We start from the raw sequence: 21467 nt of genomic DNA on the forward strand, positions 1-21467 counted from the left end.
TTGTTCAACCCGTGGCTGATGCCGTAATAAAACTGCTAGTGCGAATAAAAAGGAAGGAGCAGAAGAAAAGAAAATTCACAGTTTCACCCAAAGGTTGAAGTACTTGCAACGATAGCAAGGTTTAGCTTTGCGCTTGAACTTTTCGGACGGTGTTCTAACTACACGTGGGTCTGACTAACGCGAACGCGACATACGCTGGTACGCCAAAATCTCTGGCATCCGTAACAGCTTGAACACGCCGTGTAAGGACTGTAATAATATCTCACAGGCGGCGTTAGGCTGTTCGTCCAAAGCCGCGCCAGTAAAATGACATCACTTTCAGGTTTGAGCATTGATATTGTTTTACACTTTTAATATTTAAGAGCCTGAGAAGATTTGAGATAAAAGGCGCGCGCTGCGAATGTTATGTTTCTTGAGATTTGTTTGTGGTCTGCCATTCTGAAAATTCAGAGGAATAATTTATGCATGAACTTAAGGCCCGGTACGGGCAACTTTCGTGACTGAATAGTGTAGCAACATAACCCGCTTATACGGCATGGATTAATATATAACTTTCAAGTACCTAAATACATGCTGTCGCCTCACGGCGACAACGACGGCGAATATTCGCTCGAAGTGTCGATGTAATTGCCATTGAAATAATAATAATAATAATAATAATAATAATAATAATAATAATAATAATAATAAAGAATCAATACGCACGATTTTTTCCTGAAGGGAGACATTGGTGTCGAGTTTCCGGTTGCAGTATTACAAGAAAGTCAACTCGCCAACACGACGTGCACACAACAACAAAATTTTATTTGAGCGGTTCGTATTTACAATTGGGTGCGCCTGTAAAAACCCCAGCTCGCTAGGAGAGGCAGTGTGAGAACGAGGAAGGACACAGTGTTCCAAGTCTTTTGCAGACGAGAACAACTCCGGTAGAGAAAGCTTCCATGCAGGGGAAATTAATGTGCCCACAAGGAGAGTGAGAGAAAGCATCCCGAAAGGAAAAAAAAAAAAAGAAAAACAATAGTGTACCACCTCGTCGCCAGCACAAAGACCGCTTCTCACTGGCGCCTCGGGGAAGACGCCGTCGCGGAGAAAGAAGCGCGACCCGTATTCGGCGACTGCGAGAGATGAGGCCACCGGGTGGCGATGCCTATCGTTAGTCAGACCTCTCGTAGATACCGCCGAATTCGGCGGAGAGCGCGCACGTGATCCCAAGAATGCCGCGCACTCGGTTGACTCGAAATGGACAAAGGCAAACACCACTTTTGATAAAGCGAACAACGCCTGCGCGCTTCCTCGTCTAGCTTCGTTTCTCTGTTTCGCTGTGACACCAGGTTCGTTTAAGGAGTCGCCCATGCCTTCTATCTGGATGAGCTGCAGTGGAAAGGTCAACACCACTCTGTTTCGAATGAATGAGGCGCGTGTGTGTGGGATCTGCCAGGCGTGCCCTGGTGCTCCATACTCTGCTCCAGGGTGAACGCGGACTCACTTCGATAAAGTGTACAGATGCGACTCGCATCACGGATGTACTAGCTCGCGTTGATGACGAATCAGTTTTGTAACTATGCGTTTTGAAATGCCTGCACCGTAAGCTGTCGCTGCGGAGGCCGACGAAGGCCGTTGTTCGATCCTCATAACCAACAGACTTGCACAAGTGGCTGTAGCATTGATTGGTAACGACTGTTATCTTGTATTGTAAGCGTGCGTTATGAAGGTGGGCTCTCAACGCGTGGGATCGTATGTGCCGGTGCTCGGTGTCTCTCTAGCTTTTCTCCATGTCTTTCTTCCTCCAGCTTTTTTCGTCTTCCAGTGTAGCTTATATAGCGCGGCGTGTTATCTGTTCTGATTGACCTCCCTGCCTTTGTGATTTCCCTCTCTATCTCGATGAAGACATACATGCTGCTTATGGACACGTACGTTTGCCTGAGTGTTCTCGTGAGTGTTTGATTATAGCCGTAGCTTCCTGTGTCACATTATACTGAAACAGAGTACAAACAGCACAAAGACTGAGCTCTTGGAGCTGCGACGTCGCACTGGCGAACCGGCGTGCCCATTGCCAAGCATGACGTTACGGAAGCACGCACGCTGTAAGCGCTGCTTCCGTAGCGTCGCCTTGTCTCTACGTGATTGTCTGTAGGCCGGCGGGCCACTTTTGTCACGCCGCAGCTAACAGCGCAAGAGCCACCCGACGAGAGGGATGGGAGCGTAGAAATGTGACGCTGCTCCAATGCTGCGCAGGATTTCGTTTTATCCAGAGTGGTGTCTACGAGGTATACCCGTCGCGAGAGTGTCGTTCTCGAGTGTGCGTGAGCTTACGTTCGCGAAACAACTTTACATCGGTGGAACCCTACGACGTCGTGGAAGTATTCTTCCGCTGTACAATCTCAAATGTCGTCGCTGGCCGCCACGCGTCCCTCGAAGAAACGTGGAAGCCGTGCACTCACTAGTCTTCAGAACGCGCTATTTTCAGCGCTTCTATACCTATTTTATGTACATTTCTGCCAAGACGAAACTATGCGATCCTGCGAAGTGCCTTACTATATACGAAGCATGAGCGACCAGCCTATAAGCTTCAAGCTAACACATTATAATTTGGTCAGAGCACTGAGAGTAGCTTAATATGTTTCAAGTATCTGGTTTATAATATAGAATTATCGGCAGTGTTAGCTCGGAGCCGTTGTTAGGCCCTCCTGTTATGATGTTACGTTGGAGGCATCTGCTATGAAGGACGTTGGAGTGAGTACTCGAAATCTTTACACGATGAAGAAATGGCAACGCTTTTGGTGATAGTTTTCTCTGAGTCGCCGGATGCGACCGCCCACCGCGCTGTACTCAGGCCGACCGACGAAAGGACATCGCGCGTGAGACAAGATGGTTCACGGGACACGGCGTCGGGGGCTGTGTTCGGAGTGCTGTCGTAACACGACTACCGCGGAGACAGCGCGAATTTCGTTGCCTTCAACACATTCTGACTCCAAGTTAGCCATTAATGACAGCTTGCAATCTGCTGCTCGCCAAGTCGTAATTAACATTGTTGCCGTTATATATGCTAGCATGTATACTGCACCGCGATGTTTATAAAAGCTGGGAAACTAGCGACAAGTAACATAACACGATGTTTGTCGACTTCGCGATCCGCAACATCGTTGCGTCGTACTCGTCCTATTTCCCCAGTGGTGTTAGACTGTTGATAACGAGGCTGCTTACCAAGGCGAGCGGGCTCGAACCTGCAAGGACGTTTGTCTTGCGTCTCTGTGTAACATATCACATAGAGTGGTGGTTTAATTGGGCAGTTACGCCCCGGCTAGCTCGACAATGCTTTATATATGCGCTTTTCCCACGGCACACTCGTAATGGCGTATCCAGACGACGGGCCATGGGCCAGGCACCATGTCACCTGGTGTCACCTGGCGAGCATGCGGACCGCAAGGACGAGGAATGCACGATCTTTTCTTTCAGAACCACAGACTGCGGATTCTTTGAGTACCTGCAGCCGCCAGTTTTTGCAACAAGCGAAGTTCTCTTCTGGCAGCCTAATGAGCATCGTCATCGTTCGCAAATAGCCATAGAGTTTCATAGAATTACCAGAGAGAACTATGGCGCTAGTGCCTACGGGAGTTGCAAGCTGGGCAGTTCAGCCAGCATGGCATTGATGAGTAGTACATGGACTTGGCTAAATTTCGTCCTTATGGCTTTAAATGGCTTAGTTGCTTTGCAAAGTACGTTTTAAAGAAAGTACTGTGTTATAAATAATTAAAGAAACATTATCAAAATTGTCCGACGGCAGGATTTGGGCACAGGACCCTCTAGCACAGAAGTCGGTATTGAAAGCTTTACGCCACGGACGCAGGGACAAGCGGAAGCACTGTACTTAGCAGTGACAATGCGCGCTTGCAGAGTTTCATTACCTTCTGCACTAAAAAAAAGTATAAATTGCTTTGAAATTTAGTCCAGTTTAGGCCCAGTCAAAGCGTAATAAATGAAGCCAGAAGAACGTGTGAAGCCCCAAGCACGATGATCCGACAAATCCATGTACTACCCATCGTTCCCATGGTGGCTGAACTATCGCAGTGCCAAGGCTCCCTCTAGTAATTATTGTACGAAACTATGCAAATAGCAGTCGCTTAGCCGGTTTTTCACGGCCGCTGGTGCGAACGCTTGTGCTATAGTGGCCACGTCAGCTCGTGTGCACACATTCAGCGCGTCTTCACTTTCCATATCTATCTGATTTTTCTATATTCTAGTGTTCCCTTCCCCCGTGTAGCCAACACGACGCTTTCCTGGCTAACATCCCTGCCTTATCTCTATTTGCTGCCTCTGTCTGTGCTAGTATCGACGTAGAATCGCTTTCGGTCGACCACGTCTCGCGCTCTTTGGCCCGCCTTGCGTCTGCAGACCACGCGTTGCCGTCTCATCACGTGACTGGGCGGAGCGGTCCGCGGCCTGTCGTCTCGATACGCCATATAACTCTCTACACGTGTACGAACGCACTCCGGACACAGCTGACGTCAAGACGACGTGGGAGGATGACTCTCAGGAAAGTGTTCGAGAAAGGGGCTACGACTTCCAGTCCTTGCTCGGGTACGACGGCGGCGCGTTCTTGACTTCGTACACCTCGTCCTCGCCCGAGTGCTGCGGCGGTCCGTGGTGGTGGTGCGGCTGGTGACTCGAGTGCGAGTGGTGGTAGTCGTGGTCGTCGTGGCCGTGGTCAAGGTGCACCAGCTTCGGTTTGTGGTGTATCCTCAGGTGTCGCAGTGGAGACCCCTTGCCCAAGTGCAGGGTGATCCCGATCCGGGGCAGCTTTGGCAGGATCAGCGGTAGCACCTTGGGCTTTATCAGCGGAATAGGGATCGGCAGAGGCAGTGGTAGGGGCACCGGTACCAGCAACTTGCTGCGCGTTTCCAGGAAGAAAAGGGCGACACGTTAGGCGTAGGTTAAAGCGTCGCGTGTCAAGTGTGTATTGCATGCACAGTGCGTTTGCCTTGCGATTGGGTTTCTTTAAAGTATAATTAGCGCTATGCAATTAGTTAGAACAAGCCGAGCTATCTGCCCTTAGGAGTGAATTCGCATTGTTTATCGAAGCAGATAACTGAAACACTTTAACCACTAGTTGACTTCATCGGCGATAGCACTAAGCTGTGCTCATAATATGTCCATCAGCCGAGAGTTAAAATGGGGATTTTTCGTTGGCATTTTCTATGCTTCATGTGCTCTTTTTTTCTATGCTTTACGTGAATCGCTTATTTCACTCTTCACTAGTATAATGACGACTCAGATGTTAGGAGACACGTCATGAAGCAAATGGCATGAGCCTGAACAAGCAGAGCTTGTTGTCCAACTGCACATTTCTTGTCATGGAGCGATATATTTATGTCAGGGCTAAGAAAGGAATGAGATAGAGATGTAAGACAGTAGAGACGTTGGAAAAATGGAATTGAGTTTAGTGAGAGCAAATCCGGAGAGATTGACTCAATAAGCATTGACTTTGACTTGGTTACTCCAAACAGTTGAGAAACTAGGAGGGGCAGACGGTGAGAGGAGGCTGAGGAGTAATGGCGAAATGACTTTAAGAGCTAAGCACTCGGCTGTCAGAGGTTGAGCATGTGTAGCAATTGCTCTCCATAATAAGACGTGGCTCACGCCAGTCACTACTTCAAATGCATGGTATAAATTTAGTATAAACTTGTTTGCACCGGTGTGCACAACTGTGCACAACTGTAATAGCTATGTTTTCACACACCAGTGAACTTCTACAATACAAACGCATACACTTGGGGTGCATCGTGGTCGCGCACGTGCAGAAAATAATCAAGAAACAAAGAAACAAGAAACGAAACACACACACAGCACACACAGCTGGATACATAATACAGTACAAACATGAAACACACTAAAAACACGCAATCTTTGCAGGACTGTCCATAAGTCTGGTTTTACAGCAAACATGAATACGTATGTGTCATTATCATCATTCTTAAACGTGACAAGGCGAGCAAAAGGCTTGATCTAGAAAAGATGCGGAGGCAGGCTAGTAGCTGCCTGCGGAACGTTCACACAGCACCCGCCTCCGTTAGAGGCGAGAGCAAGGACACGGGAAAGGAGAACAGAGAACGTAAGCATGCTGAAACACATAATTATAGGCGCGCATGACGCCATGAAACAAACATTACAGATCAGATGCCTCGTATCTCTGCATGCATATATCAACACTTATTTCTGTTTATAGCTTCCACCCTGCTTTTGCTTTGGTTAGCTGCAGTGTTACTATGACTACAAAATCACTCATTATAGGCGCTTCAGATTAGCTAACATCATTCGCCTGCCTCGCTGAATTGACTCCAGACGAAATGATAAAAAAAAAAAAAACTCGTAGCAGGAAGTACAGTTATATTACTCATTAAGTGTTAAGTGCTTAATAACTGGTAAAAAACCAGGATGGGATATAAAGTCACTGATAGTTCTTCTCATACCTTGGTGTTAAGTATGCATATGACTATTCTGACGTTATGTAAACATGAGAAATTCAAAGCTGATTGCTTTGAACGATGCAGCATGTTTAAAGCTATCCAGTTCGAAATATGTCGATCTCTCAATACCATCCGACTTGATACAGTAGTAGCCACACTTGCTTTTCTCCAAGCTTGTTTGAGCACCGTACGACGAGAAAAGTAACATATAGGGTTATGTTTTTTTGGCTGTTGGACATGGCTCGGATGAAGTATGATATGACATATGCTTGATGCTATATATCGTTGCCTGCTCATATGATATCGCTTTCTTATGAGCCATGCATATATTAAAGATATAGCTTTATGAACCTTTGCTTTGGACCTTTTGAAGGGCCGCAAGCGCTAACGAAAAGCGCGAAGCATGATTCAAAACATCACAGTCGTAAATCAGTCAGTGAAGTCTTCCCTTTGCTAGCGAGAGTTCGTACGAGGAACTTTATCTTTGATAATAGGATCTATGAAGACCCTTGCTCACTCCTTTCATATCTGGCAGCTTGTCACTGCTCTCACTGGTGACCGAAGAAGGCAGTGAAAGCTTCACTACTACAGTGGCAGTTTCCAGCATGCTTCTCCTGCGCGCTGTTCTTTTCTCAACGGATCCACCTCGCCTGCGGGTGAATCCGTCACAGAGACGTGCGACACACGGACAGACACAAACACGTGACAGGCCACTCCTTGCGTGTGCTTCCTGCGCCACCAGCACAAACTTGCGCGGTGCACAGCCGTAGGAGCGGACGCGCTGACAGACTCTCACTGGGCTGGCTTCCATCTCGGGAGTCACCGGGATTGGCGGAAGCGTCGGGAACGTCGGCAGCGCCGTCGGCGTCGCCGGCGCCGTGGTGGTCTCCGCGGGAGGTCTCGGCTCGTCCATCATCATCACCACCGTGGTCTGCGAGGCAGCGGTCGACGTCTTCGCCGGCGGCGAGAAGTGACGCAGGATGGCCTCGAAATTGATGAGCTGACCCACCAGACCCTTGATGACGTCTAGATTGATGAACTGTAGCAATGACTTGAGGTGCTGGGTCGGATCGCTGCGCCATAAGACAACGTCGCACCAGCGGCCTATGCTTATGCGTGTGGTTCGAACGTCTGCGAAGCGTGCGCTGACGAAACATGCTGTGTTGTCATGCACCGTGCGATCTTCGAGCCTCTTGCACCGGGGCAAGCCAGCGGATGCCATGCACCGCTGAGTGGAATAAGTTGTCGCGCCCAGCAAAAACAGCGTTCAGTGACGTAGCTTGGACCAGCTTGGACGACTACATAGTTACGTGTGTTAGGTGGTCAGCTACACGTAGTTACTTACACGTGTTTCTCAGATTACTCAGACAGAGCGACACGATTCCTATCTGTGTTTAACGGAAGGAAAAAAAACATTGAAGTCCGAATTGACACCATGGTAGGTTTGAGTACGCGATATGTCGTTCTCGTGTGTTTTTTCGCTTAATATACCGTGACATTTTATGCTGTGCGCGACGCTGAGCAAATAGTCATGTGTTTTCTCCAGTAGCGCAGTATGTTCAGTGCTTTGCGCGCATTGATTGAGCGACGTCGCATATGACACTGCAGTGAATAGGCTGTGAATGTACTACAACTTAGCGGCAATAAAGCAACTGACAGTCGGTCGTTGTCGGCAATGGGCACCTGGCATTTACTTTTTTGATTTAGAGTGTACTTGTCAAGTTTACTGCGCTTTTCATGCATACGTGCGGTGCCTGCGTGTGAACTGCGGTGTGACGCATTGAAGAACGTCGCATGCCTTGAGCGCTTTGTACGTTCTTTGAAGGACCTCGGGTACTGACAAGCATGCTTTCTCCAGAAAAGGGTAGGCGAGGAAGCAGGCTTCATTCTCAGCATGTCATGCACGCTACGCGTAATGGGATCCGGCGCCACCTGTGGTGGCACGAGCAGCCATTCGTAATCTTGCAGCTTCGTTCGGTGCATATATTGGCGCGAGGTTGTTGTACCATCTGCAGCTGACGCTTTATGGTGGCTGCAGGGTTGAATAGCATGCTGCAAGGCAGTGTAATGCGTGCACAAATCGCCACAATACGAGCAATGCTTTGTTCAGACTATGACATATGTCCAACAACCGCTTCTGACGCTGTCGTCAAGGGGGAAAGAGGTGGGGGGGGGAGTCAGGGGGGTGCGCTAACTCGTATGCTTTTCCGTTCTGGAAACATTCACAGACATCACAAGTTAAAAAAGTTTTTTTTTTTTTTACACGAACATTTGATTCACACTCGCGCACGGATTGGTGATATTGGGATCCTCGCTATTTGCATGCTCTGCTGTAAGCCGGAATATAGCAACACTCGATGTTGTTAGTGCATTCACTCTGCATGGCTACACGGGTATCGTCCGTAAAACTGTGAAGATTGCACAAACTTTGGCCTAGAGTGAATTGTGTTGATTTGTATATGCGAAGTCAAGCTCTCTTACTTCTCCTAGCCGGTGTTGCACACTTTCACTGCTTTAGGCAATCGTGAATAGCCTTCAATACTACGATATCAATGTTTTCGCACTGGTACGTGTAACTAGCTTATTGCAAATTTGTGAAGCGTGCATTGATTCGTCTCTAAATTAAGCGCAGTCGGCGGCGCGAATGCCAGCTCGCAACACGCAATGACATGACAAAATAAATGTCAAAGGGTATTCTACACAGGCGTGCAAGACAGCAGCAGGACGCGTTCGCTCCTGCGTTTTGGGGAATCTTTAGCTTTGCATACACTACACCGTCTATCGATTCCGCGCATGTTACAGCCCCATAGTCTGAACGCACCGCCGTATAAAGCGGCGCACCATTAGAAGCCCTGGCCACGTGTAGCAACACATAACTGCGCCAGAGGGCAGCCGATACTCACTGTTTGGGCAGCTTCTTGAAGATGATCAGCGGTAAGATGAGAGCACTGTGTGCCGGCCGTGCTTCCGTTAGCAGGACCAACACGACGAACACGCCCAGGCTTAGCAACGTTGTGGACCGCATGTTGTGCCGCCGCTGCTGTTGTTCTCAGAATGCCGTCTCCCTGCGTTGAGGGACAGATTGTTCAAATCGTGTTTGCGGATGCTCTCACACTTCACGAGTGGCTTTACAGTGGACAGCCTGTGTGCGGCGTGTGCTCTGTATACCTCAAAGGCTGTCCACGCGTGCGTGCTTACCTTAGTGAAGCGAGGGCAATGGCGTAGCCAGGTTTGCTATAATTAAGTTTTTTTTGGGGGGGCGGGGGGGGGGGGGGGGGAGGGAGAGCGGGCGCTCACACACTTGTCGGGGCGGGTGAAGGGAAGGTGCACGTCTGCAGTGTTCCCTCCCCCCTCCGGTTACGCCACTGAATGGGGGGACAAACCAAATTCCTTTCGTTTGTAAAACCGCTGTATCGCGAACGCTTATGTGTACGAGTAAATCTATAACTCCGCCGTGGTAAATATAAGTGCTGGCATGCCTAAGCTATCTCAGAAACGCGTTTCAATACGTTTCAACCGTTGGCCATCTAGGATCTGAAACGCTCGCACCACTGATAGCATCATCAGAACGTCGGGTACTTGGGTGTTTTAGAGGAATTAATTCCTCGCTACGCAAAGCGATGTTTCTTGAAAGAAAAAGAAGAGAAAAGAATGATGCTCTGATGATTGCAGCGTGACCTCCGACATTGTAACGGCGTCCCTTTCGGTGTGCTCTAAAGCCCATTGATCGACGCTGTTCCCAATTGGTCGGCAGAAAACGTCATGGAGGAGCTTTAGTGCGACCTTTGAGGTCACAACTGCAGCTCCCTTTTGTGAGCTAAGTGGAAGCAGTACCTGACCGGATGCAGCCAGAGTTAGCAGCCAACTGTTGTTGCCTCCTGCGATGTCGCTACAGTGGAACAGCGCAGTAACCTGGGCGAAGACAGAATGAAGCACAAAGACACACGTACAGTCGCGTTCTATAGGAGCTGCAACGCGGTGCCCATGGTCCAAGGGGCTCCATGACTGCACTGTGGTGTCGACATATGAAAAATTTGTGCAGTACATGCTATCAATTGGAGAGGTCTTTAGTGCTCTAATTTTTCGTATGTGGGCGCCATCTACAGCGCCACCGCAATGACTATCTTAGAGCCTGTTTGAGCAAGCGTGCACCATAATGCAGCTCTTATTGAACGCGATTGTACACAATGTGTGCCGTTGCTGCGCTGTTCCCTTTAATAACTACGAACGTCCAACAAGCCCAACTAGAACCGTTTGCGCATCCTACGATATCACTGGGTCGTCGCATAGAGGGGCGGAGCGTGTCAGACACACGCACGCTGTTCCGCAGCGTTGCGTTCCCAGACGTGTCCGGCGCGCAGCAGTCGATTCTAAGAGTCGTATACCTATATACATATAGGAGAGGACGACTGCTTCCCCCGCAGTTTGTTCGCTTTCTAGTTCGGACAGCGATCTTTGGTTTCCGCGTGCCAGCAGCTGACCGGATTGTTCCTCTCTGCGGCGGCGACGTGGTCCCCGAGACAATGAAGTCCTCATTTTCCTTTTTAGTCCGCAGTTAGTCGCGCCTGGTGCTTTGCATCAAAGGTCAATACCTCGACCGTTGCTGGACAGTAGGGCGGCGACGAAGCGTATATATAGACGAGACACTTTGGCCGATCCATGCCCTCTCACATACGCGCTTTCTCTCTCTCTCTCTCTCGGCCTCCCCTCTCCTTGCTGAACACTTGCCGCGAGGCCGTTCGTCGAGACGGGGAACTCTTCAAACGTCCCGGTTCGCGCTGCGCGCTTTCCCACACGGCCGCTGGCGGTGATCAAGGCTGTGGCGAGAGAGAAACAAAAACAAGGTGCATAAAACAAGAGAGGAAGCATGGAATAAGTTTCACGGAACGAAGGCAGCAGTGGCGTATCCTTTCCGTGTGCCTGCTACTGGAGTGAAGCTCGCGAACTCCTTTTTGTTTCTTGTTTCTTTCGGGAGCTCGCTGTGTGGGGAACCACCCGTGCGCTATACGTGTAACCTGCTTGGCTAATGCATCGCATTTTCAGTGGCTTTCGCGACGAGCGTCTTACGTGCCTCGCGTGTTTTTCGTGTTTCCGAAGGAGGAAGCAGAGTTCAGGAGGGGGGAAAAAGAAAGAAAGAAAGAAAAAAAAGAAACACCGAATTCAGGAGTAGGTGCAGTTGCCCCATTCTCTCGGTGAACAGTCAGAGAGGCAGCGCGAGCAATCCGGATGGGAACGCTTTTGCTTTTACTAAAGGAATCATCGGGTAGGGCCGGGGAGCCGAGGTCGACTTGAACGCGCCGACCCGTTAGATGTGTCGAGCCGCCCGCGTTCCTCTTCAGGAAGCTCAGCGCGGGTTGTCAGGTCGATTTGAGCGACTGTCTCCGTGTTAAACGAGAGAGAGAGAGAGAGAGAGAGAGAGAGAGAGAGAGAGAGAAAGGGAGCAACAGTGAAAGGAGTTAAAGCAGAAAGCCGTCCAGCCAAGAGTGGAGGAGAAGCGCCCAGGCGTGATCAGGCGGCTCTCGTGCGAAATGGGCGCCCATACTTGCTATATAACGTGGCCGGTTCGCCGTCGCCGCGCTCTCGAAACTCGAGAATAGCAAGGCGCCCCGATTCCGCGCCCGCCTCTCCTCTTCGGCGTGTTTGCCGAAGTATTCGTCGTTCTCTCGAAGGCGAGCCATTTTCCTGGTGGCCGCCCCGCCGCGCTTCCGAGGAGGCGAGGAAGCTTTTGGGAGTGGGGGAAGGGGCTGGACGTCGGGACCGGGATGACCAGCCAGCCGTCGGCCGAAATACTAGTTCCGCGGTCGCGGTCACCTGGCCCCGATGGCATGCTCGACTGTTTGCCGTCACCGTCCACTTCGATCGCTCCACTCCATCAATCAAGTGACACGTGCCGAACTTCGTTGTGCCCCGGAGGAGTAGCGTCTGTTCTCTGTGCAGTCCGCGTTCTTTTGCTTTTTTTCCCTCGTGTTTGAGGTTCGTTCGCGCGGCGGGAAAGGCGGGGCAAGGCCAAAACAGGACGTTCCTTTTTTGTCTCCGTTCTACCGCAGCTTGTTCGGAACACGAAGGTAAAAACAGAAACGCTTTCGCTCCACGACGCTGTCGGAAACCTGAGTTAATCTGCGAGAGTGTTAGCTTCGATAAGTCTCAGGAGTTAAGCAGGTGCGGACATCGATAGCGGAAGATTGAAGAAGCGGTTCCTTATTTCGGCACGGCTTCCCTGTCTCTGAAGGGGGTTAAATCTGATCTCACTATGCCCGAAACGTCACTGACACGTTCCAGGTGCAGGCCGATTAGCGGTTTCGGGTCGCACTTTCGAAATCGCAAGACTCGTCGGGGATTCTTCGGTTGATCGATGGGGTAACGCTTGAGGAGGGAACCACCCTTCTTTCGAGGGATCCTGTAGCAGTTCGAAGAAGTCTTTTTTTTTTTCTTCACTAACTACTCCGCGCGAGCATCCAAGCGTATAGCGATGACTATATTTGCCCGCGGAAGCTACTCTGTACGCACTGTTCCGTTCCTGCAATAAAGGAAGAAGTTGTGGCGGTAATGAGAACAGCCGGGTACGTCACGCTTCCGTGCTGCCTATAACCGAAAATTATACGCCGCGATGACAAGGGGTTGGCGCTGAAAGCGACGCATTGAGAGCGCGTAGCCGGTGCTTGGCGCGTACAAGAAAGTTTCTCGTGTTTTTTTAAAGGTAAAGGCGAGACGCTAACAAAGCCGAGCCGGCAGCGTTCTTGTATAGTACACATATACGTATATATAGGCTGCGCACTTCGTTACAATATCCAGAACTATACTGAGCTAGTTCCGTCATGCTGTCTTTCCTGTCGTATCCATCACGCCGTCGCGGGTGCTTACGGAGCCAGAAATTTTTCATTCTGAAGTGGAAACCTGTGAGAGGGGGCGCAGGAAGCGGTGTGCCTTTCTGTTTGTTCAAGCGTGCCCTGCCGTATTCGTTTGTTACACTGACATCCTTCGCGGGTGCGCCGGTGCTTGAATTTCCTGGATTCTCGTCGTTATGGCGCACATAGGAAAGGAAGGAATCGGAGGCGCTTTGCATTTTATTGGCCTGCCCACTCGCATGTACGTGGCGAGCGACGCTGGCCTCTGGCGGGGATGGCCCGCGGTGGGAGCGGCGTGGCGTTCGTTTGTTGGGGCGGCGAGAGTTGTTCTTCTTCCGCTTCCTGAAAATGCGGAGACGCGCGAAGATATACGCGAAGTCTCGTACGTAGCGGCTTCTTTTTCTTTTTTCTTTTTTGTCTATGTGTGTGCGTGTGTGATTTGCCGCGCTTGACAAGGTGTGCTGGCATGCATACGCTGTGACGACCGAACAATGGCAGCGCCACTCGAACCGCGTTTCGACGAGCACCCCATCTCGCGCATTTGTGGGGCCGCGTGAAAAAAAATGTGTAACAATGAGACGACGCCTCGCTCGCGGTACGCATTGTGTGCGTCGTAGCTGAGCCGTAGAACAAAGCCTGCCCAGTCTAGCTGGATTGCAGTAATTGTACCCCTTTCTACCCCCCCCCCCCCCAAAAAAAAAAGCGTCAACTATGTATACATAGGCGATTGCGTGGGGGCAATTAACCATTTAATGCCTAAGTTTGAGAAAAAGTATATACAAATTTCCGTTCATTTCCGTTCATTGGTGTATGCGTATTTTGTGGTGTTCTTACTATGTTTGCTGAATTGTTTATTCTTACTATTTTTTTTCGCATATTCTTATTAGTGTGTTTCGTGTGCCCCCCCTATGTAATACCCTCTCCAAGAGGGCCTTTAGGGTATTTGAATAAAATAAAATTTCTCTCCTTTTTGTTATTGTTGAGCCGAAACAGGGCGCTTTAAACACACCGTGCGCGAGAGTGTGTCAGTACTCTCAGTCCGCGTCCGGCTAACCGGAGCGGCCGCGAGCTGGTACGAGGCAGAGTTTTATTACACTACCGCACGTGCTGATACGGAAATGCGGCGTGGCTGCTTTCTACAGGGCGTGGTGCCCGAATCGAGAAATTCATTATGTGTACGGTTTATTCTTCATACTCGCCTAAAATATGGAGGGATAATGCTCGCTGTGAAAAATTCGTTACCGTGGGAAAGAGCGATTAACTAAAAGAGCGTATAAACCACAATATAGTGTGCATGGATATACTCCCCCGAGCAAAACTATACGGACCAGGGATTCCGTGATCAAGGCGGTTTTCTTTTCTGCCTATGAATAACTTTGAAATTCCGGACTGTAGTCCAAATTTCGCATGGTGAAGTTGCCAGTGCACTCTCCAGTTTCAACTTCAGGTTGTGCATTTGAGCTATGAGTAAGGTCAGTTCTCTTTTCGGCAAGCCTGTGTTCCGTATGGCATACATAAGGGTTACTTACATAAGGGTTACTTACATAAGGGTTACTTACATAAGGATTACTTACATAAAGTTATTTACATACGGGTTACTTATGTAAAGTACTTAAGTAAGCACGAAAGTGAAGATTATAAACAAAACGCTGTTTTCTATGCTGAGTGTCCGCTTTTCTGAGGATGCTGCCAACTGGCATTGTGCTTAAACTCCTCGTATTCTTCAATTTTTTTGGCAAACTTTGTTATAGCTTTGATAGTGCTGTAGTCCCTAGGTGTCTTGGGCTACATGCCTTACGAGGAATAGCTGTGCATCACTGATGAGCAATCTATATTTGATCGACTGTCCTGAAGTATCCTATTGCTGGCTTCGGGATCGTCCTATCGGCTTGCAGGAGTGGACCGTGAAGGATGCTGCGCGCAAGGAAATATATTGCTCGAGGAATGCATTAACCAAGAATTCTATGGCACTACTGAGTTTCGCACTGGGATACATTGCTGAAGAGCTTCGGCTGGAGCTGTCAAACAGCGTACATTTAAGTGCAGCTTGTTCGTCGTCAATCACTAATTAGTGATCGCACATTACATGAGTCATTGGGAGGTATGCTTAATCGTTGAAATCTGACGAAATCTCGTCTGAATCGGCGCCTTGATCTCGAGCCAGTATGCATTGTAGACAGCTCCATGAACTTTGAATAAGAACGACGGAAATAGTTACCCCCTCGACGTTCGCGCCCTCTGCCAATGTTAATCTAGCGCCCTTCTTCTTTGTCCTTCATTATGAACAAGGCTCCCGTGTTGGCTCCGAAAAGTCGATTTCTATGATATAATTTTCAGCTTGTTGGGTGTCTGTTCGGTTTCCTTCATGCATTATAGTTGTCTGCTACACTTGTCCTCTAGACAGTGTCTGTAATTCACGACGCATGCGCAGAGTAGCCGCCAGACGTAGATGAAATCTGGAGGGCCGCCCGCCGGCACTATGTAACCGCGTCGCACCAATTGCTTAATTATTGACTCTAGAGTCACTGGAGCGCTTCTTTAACGGTTGTATGCTTGCAGGTTTTGTTGTCAAATTTAATGAAATGTATGTGTTTGTTTTGATCCGGTTCAATGGCTAATTATTGACCGTTACGACTCTCAGATCAGTAACACGTGCGCAGAACGGGGGGAATGTCTTATGTTGTATGCAGGCCAGTTGTTGTGGCTTTGTCGCACAGAGACAGGCTGGAAACGTTGTATAATCGAAGTTGCGTACGGCTATCGCCGGGCAAGCGTTTGATATGTCAGGACGTTTTAACTCGGTGTAGTCTAAATACCCCACGGCGTCTTCATGATGCTCATGAAGCGCTTAGGTTTTACGTCCACCTATTTCGATTCTCAATTCAAACAGCGACGAACACTCTTGCAACGCTGGTGGATCCTGCTAATGATGTTACGCTTAAGTTTCGTGATCGCCGTTATAGCTTTCACTCGCGTATACAGTGACTTATGCATGCTTGCTGACTGAGTGTGTGAGTCAAGATATGCTTGAAGTCATGCGGCATGTCACCGCTGGGTCCGCTGCCTATCCTGGCAATGAGGTGTCTTCGTTTTTCTCCCGCAGTTCTTTCGTCATACACGGGGAACGCACTTGACCTCTTGTTGAATGCTGAGGTACATGTTTTCACCAACAGTTATTGTTACTGTGATCTCTTTCTTTTATACACGCGCGCGTTCTCTAAATCCTCTCGATAACCACTGTACATATCATCGCACATCGCCTTCATTCCTCTTCATAATTGACTAGGAAACGATGGCGTAATATAATCGCCCATTATATTAGGTCAGATGCGGGCGGAACTGTATGAAAGTGGTTTAATCGGCATTATTGCCTCCAGCTTTCTAGAAGATTGACAGCAGTTCGATATAGGCCGTTGTATCGTCGTAGACAACAAAGGACTAGCGCGATATGCGAAATACCGCGAAAAGTCACGAAAATCCAGGACGCAGGGTCGACATGGCAAGTTATACCACACCACGCTATAGGTCGTCTCTTTGTTTATGCAAGGAAAAGCAGATTTTGCCATATAAACAGGAGGAAATGGTTACTTTGTCCATGTGCACAGAGATACAGCTTCTGGCACCTAGCAGTGCGCTCAAAAAAAAAAAAAAAAAAAAAGAAAAGAAAAAAAAAGAAGAAGAAAGAAAAGAAAGAAATGAAGAACACATGTATAACATGCAAGTACTAAGACCCACCTAAAAATATTTTTTCCCTGAGCTCTCTGCAGGTCTCATAAGGATGTGGCTTTCAACCTAAAAGGAGCCGTTTGCTACGGAGCGTGAACGCCGGCGTATGAAGCCGCGTCGTGACCTTGTCTAAAGGTGCCGCGCGGTGGGCTATTGACCCTCGTGCCCTCGCTTAGCTTCCTTTCTCGCTTGTGTGGTCGGTGCGCTTCGGGGTCGACTGGAGAACCTTGGCCTTTGGCTGGACACGAACTGCGCACTTACGTGCTCTTACGAGCGCGGCTATTAGGCTCGTCCCCGCGGTGTGACAGCGCAGGGAGCAGACAGTGCGGGTGTTAGCGTCTTACAGAGGAGCCTCTCAGCGCGACGTCACACAGCGCGGCGCCTTCGGTCACACAAGGCAGTGATACAGCGTTGTGTGATTGCCAAACTCTACCGCGTGGATTTTTCTCGTAAGGCAAGATTAGTACGCGTGGTGAAGTTAGTAAAACCTCATAGTCGAAATCGGCGAACGCTGAAGAAAAAAAAAAGTGTCAACGTACTTGTTCCTGTACTCTTCTTGACTTTACTGCGCGTTGCCGTGGTCCTCTGCTTTAAGATACGTGCACATGTAACCGGGGCCTACTGTCGCAGCTGTGGTTCCTAGTCCGACTACACGCCGCAGTGTCTCAGTGGCTATGGCGTTCAGCTGGTAACCACGCGGACGCGGGTTCGAATCTCCTCCGCGGTGGCCTCAACTCGATGTGGGCGAAATGCAACGCAAAAAAAAAGCTCGTGTATCGTGCTTTTGGTTCAGGTTAAAAGATACCAGGTGGTCTAAATTAACCCGTAGGCCTCTACAACGGCGTCCCTCATAACCCTGTGCGTAGGATTTTAGACCCCCCCGCCCACCCGATTGTTCTTTTTTTTTTTCCCTAGCCACTGAAGATCCAGATAAAGTATATTCTTGATCAATGCTACAGGAATGTTGCTTCCACGTGGTTCTATAATGACGTGTGCAATTTGCGTACTCGGCATCACAATTGTATAGTGTACGTGCCGATGACCCGTTTTTCAGCCTCCAAATGAAAAAAGAAAGCGTAATGTTATAGAGAAGTTAGCTTCCGAATGGAACACCGGAACGCTGTCCTCGGGTACAAAAAGAAACGCTCCCAAGCGACACCCACATGGAGCGTACTTGAGGCGTATTTTGTGCGTTGCGTCGCCTGTGCATCGGCGCGTCCATTCGGCGCTACCTCGATGACGCCGCTGTAATCACGTCCGCAGTGTGTTTCGTGCCGTTAATGATTGAAGTGTGCAGCCCATGAGAGAGAGAGATGCAAATGAGAGAAAGGCAGGGAGGTTAACCAGACTTAAAACCTCCGCTGAAATGCATTTTGGGCGATACTAGGGGCTCATATCCCGCTAACGCACAATAAAGACGGCCCGACGTATACGACAACGCGACGCCTAAGATACGCCGGAAATACGCTTCGTGCGGTTGCTTCTTTATGCAGTTAGCACCAAGCTCCGTAACCACACGGCTGGACAGCTTATACGGCGGCCAGCCGTAGCGACCTCCACGCAGGAGATGTCTAAGCAACAGAAGACGATGAAAAAAGAAATGTGGCGAAAATTGTTCGTCGTCGGGGGAAATTCTCGCTTCAAGCCGAGGAGCTCCGTTGCCCACGGTAGCCACGCCCAAGCAGGAAACGCGAATGCGCTAATCTTCCCCCGGCGAGCAAAAAGAGAATTAGTGCGCGTCTATCGGTCCGTTGCCGCCGCTGTGGCCGAATGGGGCGGACGGAATCGCGCGCGGTGGACCAAGCGTTGGCCTGTCGAAAACTTCGCCTTTCGCAACGCAACAAGAACTCGGTTTATCCCCGTTTCTTTCTTTCCCCGTCCCTGCGCTTGGACTTGGCGCCGATCGAGAAAGCGCGCCGAAAATACTTTATATACGGAAACTAAGTTGTTGCTTTTCTTTGTTCGTTGTTTGTTTGCACAAAGAGGTGCCCTGGCGGAGGACCATACCGGAAACAAGTTTGGGACGCAGCGAAGGTCCTTTAAATTCCGCAACAGTATATGGACTTGCGCTGTTTCGGTTGCGTTGGAATTCGTGACACCAGAAGGAAGCACATGCGTGAACTTTTCAAGGAAATGGGAAGCCTTGTTTCGACTTCTCATTACTCAATACGTATAGTCCGATCCGTGCTGGTATGTTCTATGTTTCGTGTGTTTAGCTCTTACTACTGCATGACTAATGTTTTTCAGTTATTATTTCGCAAACCGCTGCTGCAGTGGCACTGTCGCCCTGGGCGCGCTTTCTGCATGGTAAAAATAGTAATACTGATTAAGCACCATAATCTTGGTTGATTGAGGCGTACACTGAGAAGTTCGGCTCAGTCGTGCTATGTCAGTGCGATTAACGTTTACGTTAATTGCTTAGGGCTCAGTGTAGCCGCCGAATACTCTATATTGCCACGTCCGCTCGCGTAAAATAAGAAAGAAAAACAAATCACGATTGTGTGCGCGTCGCCACGTCGCTTATTACTGAAACACATTGATTCGCGACCCGTGAGAATGATTTCGTTCAACTTTGGACGCGGTTCATGAGTGGAGAGCAATATAAATCTAGGCAAATCCGCACGAGGTTGTCCAAGTGGAACACGGGGATGTACAGCATACGTCGGAAGAATGGAAAGATAAATCTCACTGTTAGAATTGGCAGCACCACAGACATTTGGAACTGCTAATAAGGAATCGGAATACGTTTAATGCGGGAGCAAATAAAAATAAAAGTAATTACAACTGACGGGAAACAGCGGCGAAGTGCACGCTTTATAAGCTCAGCGCGTTAACTCACGTGATGCACAAAAAAATTGCGTTCGTGTTTAGCGCATCATCACCTTGTTTCCGATTCTCCAATGAAACGACAAGCTTTCCCAACTACTGTAAGTACCGCCTTTTTAACGTACAGTGAGCGCTGGCCGTACTTGCAAGTAGACATACGCGGAAGTAGCGATAAGCACCCGTCACTATAAAAATATATATATATTTATAATGTTGTTATCTGCACTGCGGGCTTTGGCAACAACACTGGCACTTCCTTTAGCCCGCACGTGAAGTCGAAGCTCCTCGAAGAGATTGCTCCGCTGGACCGAGAAGGCGACCGGCGACATTGAACTGCTTTCACTCGAAACGCGAAGGTGAGCGGCAAGGCCCGACACGACACGCCCGTATACGATGGCGCTCACGCCTGGAGCGCATGCCACCGGCGCCCTTCTTCTTCGCAGCAACGTGCCGTACAGAAAAGCTAAATAATGTTGTCTCCGCTGCTCTCGTTAACGCTTGCGGAAAGAAAAAGGAACAACGTATACGTGAACGGATGGCTTTTTTTGTCACTCGTTCGTTCCTGAAGTAATAAGACATGGAAAAAACTGCCATCTGCTGTCGTGAATACAAGACTCACAGGCAAAAGTTTGTTGTTGCCCGACAAGCACTTGCATAGAGTGAACGCCCAAACGTCAGATACGTGTCTCGTGTATCTAATCGGGAAGGGGGGGGGGGGGGGGGGTTGTTCGCTTGTGCACTCAATAGTATACTAATTTTGTCTGAAAAAAAAAAGGAATATACATGTTTAGATGTGGTTTATGTGTATGCAGTGTGCAATGTTGCTCATTTCGTTTTTTTCTTTCCGCTCCTGTAACGACCCTCAAGAAAGTATCGACACTATTTCCTAAATAAGTGAATGTGGCTCCGTCGGCTGCTCTTAATCCCGAGCCGATAAAAGCAGGCGCGCACTTAGCGCCGGCCGCACGCAGTCTCGCGGAGGGGCCTAATTTTTTCGAAGGTCCGAAGACGGGCAGGAGGAGGAAAAGAAAGCGAGAAAAATGCGGGCCAGGCCTACCTGGTTCCAGGAGGACAGAAACCGCGGACCGGTCTTCTCCGGAGCCGACGAAGTAACCGACCGGCGCTTGCTCTAACGAGCGCGCTCCTCCAGGGCGCCGCGCTGTCTGTCTGGTCGCGAACTGCACTTTCGCCGCGGCCTCTTCTCGGCAGCTCCGCGGCGTACAACTGGCGGGGACAGAACTGAGTGGAAGATCCGGGTCCGAGGCAAAAAGGGCACAATGTCGAGACGTCTTCCCGTTGCTCTCAGGGCGGCGGTGACGACGTGGGAGACACGTCTCCCTGTGACAGATTGCTTGAAGGCGACGTCCGTTGGCGCGCTGCGGGCCGAGGTGTCCAGCTACGGCTTCGGCGGAGATGCGGCCGGTCTCCCAAGGACGGGCGCGCTTTCTTCAGGCTGCGTTTCTTCCCTCTTGCCCGTGTGGCCCCATTTGGCCCAGTTTGGGGGCGACGCGAGAGTTTCCCCCTTTGGGTGCGAGCGCTTACGCACGCACGCACGCACACACACGCATACACGCGGGCAGACACCGGGATAAAAAAAGCCAAACCG

At 49.6% G+C, this 21467-nt stretch overlaps 2 protein-coding genes across 2 annotated transcripts in view; one reads left to right on the top strand and one right to left on the bottom strand.

The window, feature by feature from the left end:
- The window catches only part of LOC126521977 (rho GTPase-activating protein 18-like), a 216274-nt gene that overhangs the window by 155754 nt on the left and 39053 nt on the right, over window positions 1-21467 (top strand). The gene's annotated exons all lie outside the window — the stretch shown is intronic.
- On the bottom strand, window positions 784-21305 carry LOC126521997 (uncharacterized). The gene is made up of 3 exons (XM_050170768.2): window positions 20919-21305; window positions 9368-9529; window positions 784-4888 (listed from the first exon to the last, which is right to left on the bottom strand). The coding sequence occupies exons 2-3, from the start codon at window positions 9487-9489 to the stop codon at window positions 4555-4557; spliced, it is 456 nt and encodes a 151-aa protein (XP_050026725.1). The 5' UTR covers window positions 9490-9529; window positions 20919-21305; the 3' UTR covers window positions 784-4554.

Source organism: Dermacentor andersoni, chromosome 6 (assembly GCF_023375885.2).
Source record: "Dermacentor andersoni chromosome 6, qqDerAnde1_hic_scaffold, whole genome shotgun sequence".
Lineage (NCBI taxonomy): Eukaryota > Metazoa > Arthropoda > Arachnida > Ixodida > Ixodidae > Dermacentor > Dermacentor andersoni.

Excerpts from the sequence above, each read along its gene's own strand:
- LOC126521997 (XM_050170768.2), bottom strand. The coding sequence starts at position 9,489 with ATGCGGTCCACAACGTTGCTAAGCCTGGGCGTGTTCGTCGTGTTGGTC. Across the intron at positions 4,889-9,367 it reads TTCAAGAAGCTGCCCAAACA|CAAGTTGCTGGTACCGGTGC; the intron begins GTGAGTATCGGC and ends GGAAACGCGCAG.